The sequence below is a fragment of the Eschscholzia californica genome, unplaced genomic scaffold, assembly GCF_041429995.1.
Source record: "Eschscholzia californica isolate CP2 unplaced genomic scaffold, dmEscCali1.0.p SCAF_4, whole genome shotgun sequence".
Lineage (NCBI taxonomy): Eukaryota > Viridiplantae > Streptophyta > Magnoliopsida > Ranunculales > Papaveraceae > Eschscholzia > Eschscholzia californica.
In genome coordinates, this window is record NW_028238461.1 from 52904201 (window position 1) to 52914031 (window position 9831).

At 35.8% G+C, this 9831-nt stretch overlaps 2 protein-coding genes across 2 annotated transcripts; one reads left to right on the forward strand and one right to left on the reverse strand.

Moving 5' to 3' along the window:
- Window positions 1-755: 755 nt before the first annotated feature.
- On the forward strand, window positions 756-5050 carry LOC147546041 (receptor-like kinase TMK2). Its single transcript, XM_086635217.1, has 3 exons — window positions 756-1563; window positions 1802-4193; window positions 4292-5050. The coding sequence occupies exons 2-3, from the start codon at window positions 1856-1858 to the stop codon at window positions 4798-4800; spliced, it is 2847 nt and encodes a 948-aa protein (XP_086491343.1). The 5' UTR covers window positions 756-1563; window positions 1802-1855; the 3' UTR covers window positions 4801-5050.
- Window positions 5051-5758: 708 nt separating this feature from the next.
- LOC147546042 (vacuolar protein sorting-associated protein 60.1-like) lies at window positions 5759-9611 on the reverse strand. The gene is made up of 7 exons (XM_086635218.1): window positions 9217-9611; window positions 8569-8720; window positions 8006-8099; window positions 6839-6910; window positions 6610-6721; window positions 6345-6505; window positions 5759-6025 (listed from the first exon to the last, which is right to left on the reverse strand). Exons 1-7 carry the CDS (start codon window positions 9283-9285, stop codon window positions 5972-5974), a joined length of 714 nt encoding a protein of 237 aa, XP_086491344.1. The 5' UTR covers window positions 9286-9611; the 3' UTR covers window positions 5759-5971.
- Window positions 9612-9831: the final 220 nt, after the last annotated feature.

The following is a 9831-nucleotide window of genomic DNA, read 5'->3' on the forward strand; positions in this document are numbered from 1 at the left end:
TGAAGGCTTTAAACCATTTAATTCGTCAGGCTATAGCCATTTAATTCGTCGGGCTTTAGCCTCAGTATTATTTCGGCAGTATCGTGCTTATCACATTGTTTCGATGTATCAATGCCTTTTAACGACTAACGTAGACCGTAGTCGATTGCTAAAAAAAAAAAACACACAAGATGATGAAAATCAAATTTGAAAAGAGAGAAATTAAAAGACTAATTGCAACAAAATAAAATAAAAGACTAAAACATAAATAAGTAATTGATTTCAGCAAAATAAATGTAATTGATGGTAGGCTAATTTTGTGCCTAAAGCACCCACATGATTGTTACAGCAAACTTCCACAAGTGATATTCTATCACTAGAATTTAAATGTACACGAAAAATAAATTTAATCTCTACATTGGAAGAAGGTGTATAAATAAAAAAACAATTATGAATAGTTTACCACCACAACTTGATGTTGTAGTTTGATATTCACTCCAAATCTCGAAAATTGTAGGTTTGATTTCTAATGGAAGTTGAAATCCATAATTAATCGACTTTAAATATAATTAAGACAGATATAGGAATAAATGGATTTTTACAACCCACAAGTGACCTTAAAAGTCTTATAGTCTTAAGACTAAAGATACCGTCGTGATGGTAGTTATAGAATTTATTTAATTCATTATTCGATCACCATTTTCTTACTGCTTCTAGTCCTTTATTCCAATCTATCCGACACATACACAAAAACTATTAAATCATAAACTTTAAGTAGAGGAAGGAGTAGGTTCTTGCTCAGCAGCTTTTATATTTTAAATAAAAATCTAATTCATAAGTAATATTTTCTTTATTTTTTTTAATTCATTTTGCCAATAGGATATATCAAGTTAAATCTAAAAATCACGGGTTTCTTTTGATTGTGAAGTGGACCCAAGGTTTCTTTTGATTGTGAAGTGGACCCAAATTCCCAATTGTGTTGGGAGTTCAAAGGACATAAAGTTAGATATTCTACATGACAACAAAAGTAATCTCGATTAATTCGAAACATAAGCATAATTAAACAAATTTAAAGCATCCATTAAAGTAAATTCTTGTGCTAATTAATCCTAAAACTCTCAATTCTAGGGAATTTTTCAAGAATTACTTCTTTCAAGAAGAAAAAGAAAAGAGAAAACAGTGATTTCCCAAAAGTAAAAGATCTCAACCGTTCAAAGTGGACCTACCCAAAGTTTTATTCTTCATAATCTCATTTTGTTGATTGAATGGTGGAAGAATTAACAAAAAAAAAAGATGTAAAAAAAATGGATGAAAACAAAAAGAAGAAGTAATGAGGAATACCCTTTTTTTTATTAGGATTTACCCACTTAAAACTTACAGGTGGAAGTGAAGAAGAAGAAGAAGAAGAAAGATAAGATTCTCTTATAATTAGAGAGACTATCATCATCAGGTTACAAATAAAATTTATCTTCTTTCTTTCTTTAGATGTCAAAAACTTGGATTCTTCTACAAACCCAAATTTGAACATTTCTTCAGAAGATTCACAGTTTCTACTGGAATTTCACTTCTGAGTTTTTGTCTTTGGTAAGTAGTGTTTGAAACTCACCTATATAGCACTAGTAATCTTGTTTTTGTTCTTTTTGGGATCTGGGTTTTGTTTTTCATGAAATTCTTGAAATGGGTTTTTGATGAAATTAGCTATAGTCAAAAAGAAATTTCTCTAGCTTGTTAGTTCTATATATATATATATATATATATATCTCTATAACCTTTTGTTCTTGTTTTGTGGTTCTGAACTTTCTTGTTTTTGATATTTTTCTAGGTTATTTGTAGTGTTAATGCAAAAGGGTTATCAGCATTTTGATGAAGTAAGAACATGAGAGAAGAACATAAGAGAAAACTAGCTTCTGCTGTGTTTCTCTGTTTGATTTCAGTTGTTTTTAGTGTTACAGATCCTAATGATCTTAAAATTTTGATTGATTTTAAAAATGGGTTAGAAAATCCAGAGCTTCTAAATTGGCCTGATAAAGGAGATGATCCATGTGGACCTCCTAAATGGGATCATGTATTTTGTGCTGGAAATAGAGTTTCACAGATTCAAGTTCAAGGTGTGGGACTAAAAGGGCCTCTTCCTCAGAACTTCAACCAGCTTAGTTTTCTATCCAACTTGGGTCTTCAGAGAAACAATTTCAATGGAAAATTACCAACTTTCAAGGGTTTAGATCAGTTGGAATATGCTTTCTTAGGTAATAATCAGTTTGATACAATTCCTTCTGATTTCATGGAAGGTTTGAATAGTTTGTTGGTGTTATCTTTAGATAATAATCCATTAAACGAAACGAATGGCTGGTCGATTCCTTCTTCGTTGCAGAATTCAGCTCAGTTAGCAAATCTTTCATTGATAAGTTGTAATTTGGTTGGTCCTATACCAGATTTCTTAGGAACTATGTCATCTCTTACAGACTTGAAACTCTCTTACAACGAACTCTCTGGTGGAATTCCAGCAAGTTTCAAGGAATCTCCATTACAAGCTTTATGGTTGAATAATCAGGTTGGAAGAGGATTATCAGGTCCTATAGATGTTATTGGCACAATGACATCTTTAATACAACTATGGCTCCACGGAAATCAGTTTACGGGCAAAATTCCGACTGAAATTGGACAGCTGACTAATCTGAAGGATCTCAATCTCAACCAAAATCATCTTTCTGGTTCAATTCCTGATAGCTTGGCTGAAATGGGTTTGCAGAAACTGGATTTAAGCAATAATCACTTCATGGGTTCGATTCCCAAATTCAAAAGTGGTAATAATTTTTCTTATAGTTCTAATTCATTTTGTCAGTCTGTTCCTGGACTACCATGTGCACCTGAAGTTATAGTTCTTATCGATGTTCTTGATGGTTTCGGCTATCCCTCAACACTTACTTCTTCATGGAGTGGTAATGATCCATGCCAGAGTTGGCTTGGATTAACTTGCAATCCAAGTACTAAGAAGGTCTCTGTTATAAATTTTCGTAATTTTGGCCTTAATGGTACTCTTAGTCCTCCGATTTCGAAGCTAGATTCGCTTACTGATATTCAACTTCAAGGAAACCATATCGCCGGGAAGATTCCTGCTAATCTGACCAACTTGAAATCTCTAAAAGTATTGGATCTGAGTAATAACAATATAGAACCTCCATTACCTGAATTCAGCAGTAGTGTTAAGATTGTTACCGAGGGGAATCCTTTACTAAATGGTAACTCTGGAGAAACACCATCAACGTCTGGGCACCCGTCTGGAAATCCATCCGCCCCGAGCAACAATGGTGATTCAAATGGGGGTTCCCAGACAGGTACGGGACGTAAAAGTTCCAGAAGCTCTAAACTAGTTGTGATCATAGCGCCCGTTATATTCATTGTTTTGGTTCTTTTGGCAATTCCACTTTCTATGTACTTATGCAAGAAGAGGAAAGGAAGAACACAGGCACCGAGTTCCTACGTGGTTTACCCTAGAGACCCGTCTGATCCAGAAAACATGGTTAAGATTGTGGTATCAAATAGTAGCAATGGGAGCTTATCTACTGTGCCAGGAAGTAGTTATCAGAGTATAAACAGCACTTCAACTAGTGAATCTCATATGATCGAGTCCGGAAACTTGGTTATATCCGTCCAAGTACTTCGCAACGTTACTAAGAATTTCGCTCCAGAAAATGAGCTTGGTAAAGGTGGTTTCGGTAGAGTTTATAAAGGCGAACTAGATGATGGGACAAAAATTGCAGTTAAGAGAATGGAAGGCTCTATTATTAGTGACAAAACTCTGAATGAATTTCACTCTGAAATAGCCGTGCTCTCGAAGGTCAGGCACCGGCATCTTGTGTCACTATTGGGATACTCCATTGAAGGAAGCGAGAGGCTTCTAGTTTACGAGTATATGCCACAAGGAGCTCTGAGTAAGCATCTTTTTCAATGGGACAGTCTGAAAATAGAACCTCTTTCATGGAAGAGAAGGTTCAATATCGCATTAGATGTAGCAAGAGGGATGGAGTATCTTCACAATTTGGCTCGCGAAAGTTTTATACACAGAGATCTGAAATCGTCAAATATCTTACTTGGAGATGATTTTCGAGCTAAAGTTTCGGATTTTGGGTTAGTCAAACTCGCCCCGGATGGAACGAAATCCATGGTGACCCAGCTTGCAGGGACTTTTGGATATTTGGCACCAGAGTATGCTGGTAAGCAATTCTTGCCCATTTCGATTAGTCTCGTTTTATACGTGGTTCTGTTTTTGCACATTTTTTTACTAAAATTTTATATGAATTATTTGATCCAGTAACGGGGAAAATTACAACGAAAGCTGATGTCTTCAGTTTCGGAGTTGTGCTAATGGAGTTGCTAACGGGATTGATAGCCCTCGACGAGAACCGATCAGAGGAGACCCGATACCTAGCTGCATGGTTTTGGCGAGTCAAGTCAAGCAAGGAAACACTAAGAGATGCTATCGACCGTGCTCTTGAAGTCAACGAAGAAACACTCGAAAGCATTTGCATTATAGCTGAACTAGCTGGACATTGCACGGCAAGGGAACCCTATCAACGTCCAGACATGGGTCACGCTGTAAACGTTCTTTCTCGACTCGTTGAGAAATGGAAACCATCTCCAGACGAAACAGAGGAATATTCAGGGATTGATTATAATCTACCCTTAAATCAGATGGTAAAAGACTGGCAAGAATCAGAAGATAAAGAGTATAGTTTTTCCGGTTTAAATGACAGTAAAGGAAGTATTCCGTCAAGACCCACTGGACTTGCTGAAACTTTTAGTTCTTCCGACGGCCGGTGAAGAAGGTAGATTGAGTTCCCTTCATTCAGTTCTTGGTGATTTTCAGTTTCTACTTTTCCCTTGCTTTGTTTTGTTTAGTTGTTTTTCTTTAGTGTAGATAATAAGTTTTTACATATTTCTGTGAATCGTTATTAGGGCGAAATCTCGGAGAGGTTTTTAGTGTTGTTGTGGATATAGGAAAAAAGTACATACCGAAGAACTTGTTCGAAATTGTCATAATTAATAGCTATGGAGTTTCATTTCATGATTATATGTTTATTTGGCTTATTTAGAGCTAGTTTTAGATTCTTTAGAAACCATCCAACCGAATTGGATCTTAAGACTTAAATATACCAATACTCTGAAAGAGAAGTGACGAACTTGAATAACTTCCACTAAATCGGTAAAGCCCTTCTCCAGATAATAGCTTCATACTCGCGTATTCCCCTCCATTAACCCAACGCCCAATCGTTGACTGACGAGCAAGAGTTATATTCCCCCACTATCTTACAAATACTGTTGTTGAAATTGATATTTAAAGCTTTCAGAAATTGAAAATGACACTACCCTAGCTGCCTAGCATCTCCATTTCCTTTTCCAACACAAATCTACCTCCCCAAGCCACTCTAGCGGTGTTTTGTCTCTAACTCAGCCTAAAAAGTCCGACTCAGGCTGATTTTGTTTCTATTTGAGTCAGACATAAAATACGACTTAAATAAACATTCAATATCTTGACCATGACAATTCAGATCCAAACAAGTCTGGTAGCGATAAAAAAACATGCCACCTTACTCATCCAGCTCTGTCCTAAGGTTGGCATCACAAATTTGGAGGTGGGCTTCCATGTCTTTAAGTTAAAGTCATTTTGTCAGTTTCTCATGGCAAGTGTAGATAGCTTTTTTCGTTATGAGAAGACAGTCATTTAATTGTAAAAGCAAGAAAACGATGGGAAAATTGGTTGATGGGTCACAAGATGAACTGACTTAACATGTGAACTGATATAATATAAATGGTTGTTGATGCGAAAATCTATATACCTCCAAATTATTTCCAATCACATACCCAATGTGTTATAATCTGACTGAAAAATGCACATGAAACGTGAATTCTGCACATTATATTATATCCATATGGCTCCACACACTAATTATCCATGAATTGTCACCCAGACAGTCAGTACACAGTTTCTTCCTCAACCACGAAGTGATGCTCGAGGCACAGAAGGTAATCCCAATTCATCCTCAGCCTGCAGTGTGTTAAAATCCATTTAGGGTTACATTAATCTTATTTTGCTTTTATCAGTAAAAGAGTAGTCACCGATATAAATGATTGGAGAGTACCGAGATGGTTTCCCAAATTTCTAGTATACACATAAATAAACACACACACACATAACTTTTGTCCAAGAAATTGCGAAGTTGGTTTGCTTCAAGTAATTAATGCAAAATGTATGATTCTGAAAATCTTTTCTCGTTCTCACTGATATGTCGTCATGTTTTTAGTTAATGACCCTACGAACTTAACAGAAGATGACGCGCTTAGTTAACAGGTCAGAGGAAATATACCTGGGCATTGTTTCTGTGAGCTGGTACTGCGGTGTGGCCTGATGGTGCTGGAGGCAAGTTTAGTTCTGATTCGACATCTGGTTCGTTATCCGGTTGGAGATAAGTGGGTACACCATCAGACTCCGTTTCCCTTCCCATGTCAGCTTCTAAAGCATCAAGCTCTATTGAGTAAACAACAAAGAAAATGAGAATTTTGTAAATTGGAAGAAAATCCAGGGGAAAAATAGAAAGATAAAATAAATAAATTATAGTTGAATCAGCTTACCGCCCATTAGATCATCCTCATCGATGTCATCTGGTACACTGTAACTTCTACCAAGGGACTCTTGAATTTCATTACTAACGTCCATCAAGTCCATCATTTCATCTTGCATATTCTACATATATATTATAACTTCGAGAATCAGTTTACATAACATAGATGGGTTTTGAAAGGTAATACTAATAATAATCTCTTAGTAGTGGAGAATAAGAAATTGAATTGAAATACGCACATCTATATCTTGAATCTTCACAGTCTTCATCATTCCTTTCAGCTCCTTGTTTGCAGATTTCATAGCTGTCATCTGAAAATAAAACACCAAGTTAAACACATCACACGTTTCTAAAACCCTGAGTAGCCCAGATCAACATCTCCCTACTCCCTAGTGCTACATATGATTGATATATGATTGAAAATTTACAAGATATCCATTACGATGTGTCCAAAGGAGGAAAGTATCAAGGATCTTGGATTATTTACATGCTACATCCTAATTGACAAGTTCACGTAATTAATTGTCAGTCGTTCATGCTTAAAATAATTTATATAAAACGTTTCCAATAATTGGAAATTTTGAAATAATTAATAATTACTGAATTTGCTCAAAATATCTGAGTTATTCAATTGACAATTATCATCCCTGAAGACATTTTTGGTTGAACCTCTTACAGCACATGCATTTTATTATAGAACTTCAGAGCCACAAGTTAAGACCTTCTCCCCCTCCTCCCTTCAGGATTGAATTATACATGCCGCTCACAATGTTGCTTAGGGGTGCTGCCGGAGTCGGGGTTTGGTCTAACATAAGTCTATAACGGGTTTTTCTGTAATGCCTATATAGACATACATAGATATACATATGTGATACATGTAGAACAATAAATATATATATATATATATATATATATATATATATATATATATATATATATATATATATATATATATATATATATATATATCTATTATATATAACACAATGGTGTTTTTTGAGGTGAGCCGTAGATTTTATGTCATGGATATTCACGTCCATCCGATATTCATCAAAAATTATCTAATCTAACGACTAAAATTGAATTTCAAACCCACCAAATCAGAGGCTCCTTAATTCTCTCCCACTTTTTTGATAACCAACCACAAAAAACCACTATATCCCACGTTTTTTCACTGCTAAATAATAACCACTTACCCATATTCTCTCCCTTAACATCCTATAATCTCTCCATGTTCAGAAAATTAGTTACAAACCACCCACTAAATTCTCTTCCTTCCCACTTTCTACTTATTTTCACACAAAATTATGCCGGAGGCACGGGCTATACCCTAGTATATATATATATATTGATGCCCCTCCTCGAGCACACAAAAATTTGTTTAGACAGAAAGTCTAAGCACGTACTGTTTGTTGAGCATCTTTGATACCCTCAGCAGCAAAAGCAACCTGGTCAAGGTTAAACGTCTGATTGAAAAGCATATCACGCTGCCCTTCATACCTGGTGAGAAGACATAAAGTGTGTGTCATTGAATGGTGAAACCCTTTCACGGGAAGTACAAATTGAAAGACATAACACGTATTAAAGTTTGAAACTAGCGTTACTAGCCAACAAATCAATACTACTACTCAGAGGCAACGCAAATTCAACTTCGGCAATAGAACCCGGGAAAATGAAAGATTCATATATCACCAAAAAGAAGTGAAACCACTATTTGCTACATATTTTAACCAAAGGCATCAAGCTCCAGAAAGAGAATGTTTTCTTAAGGTGAGTGATCTGAAAGCTGAATTCTAGTACCTAATTCTAAAGTGTAGGGTCCCGAAGTTCATTCCTTTAATATAGATTGGAACGAGAACATAGGTTCCATAATTCAAAAAAGAAAAACTATGTTCCTCAAACGCTATCAGAACCTACAGAACTGAGACAGGTTGCTCAGACTGAGCAGTAGAAGGCGAACGGTGCTTACATGCGCTTTTGCTTGAGAACCCTCATTGCCCGTCCTTTAACAGCATCTTGAGCAGGACCAGGCCGTGTTTTCTTTATCTGTTCTTTGTATCTACTGAGCTCAACATCAAGCTTTTTGATCTTCTCATCAACAGTATCACCTCTTTTACCAATCTAGAAAGAGTTAATGGTATCATTAGAAGTCAAAGATATCACAGTAAGTCGCCAACCAAACCAAAGAAACAAATATCCTCCCAAAAAATAAAAATGTCATCTCAGAGAGTCAACAATGCAACTATTATCTCAACTTCAAGAATTTTGAGCTGATCATAAAGCAAGTTCTTTAAATTGATTAGGTTAAAGCTGGTGTCTTTGTTTCCCACTTTACAACCAAAAACTCCAGATTAGGTTTGAAATCACTTGGTATTTCCCCCAAACAATTGTACTATATCAAGTATGAACAATTTGCCCTAAATCCTTTATAGGGCAGCCAATTAGACCATCGAAATCGAACCAAGCAACAGAAGAAACGACTAGCAATTTCAAATTTCTTCAACTAAGCGATTAATTCTTTCTTTGTTAGTACAACAAAAGAAACTAATATATCCAGAAAAACAATGCCTAATACCTAAAAATGAAAGAGAAAAGTTGAAAATGAGAGAAGACTTACTCGATCAGTGGCATCCTGAATCGAAGGAGGAGGTTCTTTATCCTTCTTTACACCAAAAACTCTCCTCATCTTCTTCTTCTCTTTTCTCTTTTAAGTTTTAGTTTTTTTTTTTTTTTTTTTTTTTGTTGAGATAAGTTTTAGTTGTTGATATCTATGAACAAATATATGAATTTCCTCAGGAAATTATAAGCTGATTTGAAATCAATGGTTTAGGGTTTCGAATGAAGAAGAAAATTTGATTCCGTGGAAACTTAAAAAGGAAGTGGTCAGATTTTGATTTTGTTATTTGTTTTTACTTAGACAGGAAGGGAAGGAGAACCTTCACCGATTCTTCGGAGATAACGAATACTACGTCTCTTTCACAAACTCCCCTCCAAATTTACCACGAGGGAGGCGCCTTTAATAACAGAAAGTGTATAATTTTTAAGGGCGAATTGATATACTATGAATTATGAAGGCAGCAAACGATGGGAGACAAGGCTGTTGGGCTAGACTTGCTACAGTGGGCCCAATGGGTCAAGCCTGCCCAAATTGAACCTAAACTCTTTAGGGCGAGGAGCAGGAGGTTTTCCACCTTAACCAGACCTACACGAATTCAACTATATCTGTATTTTC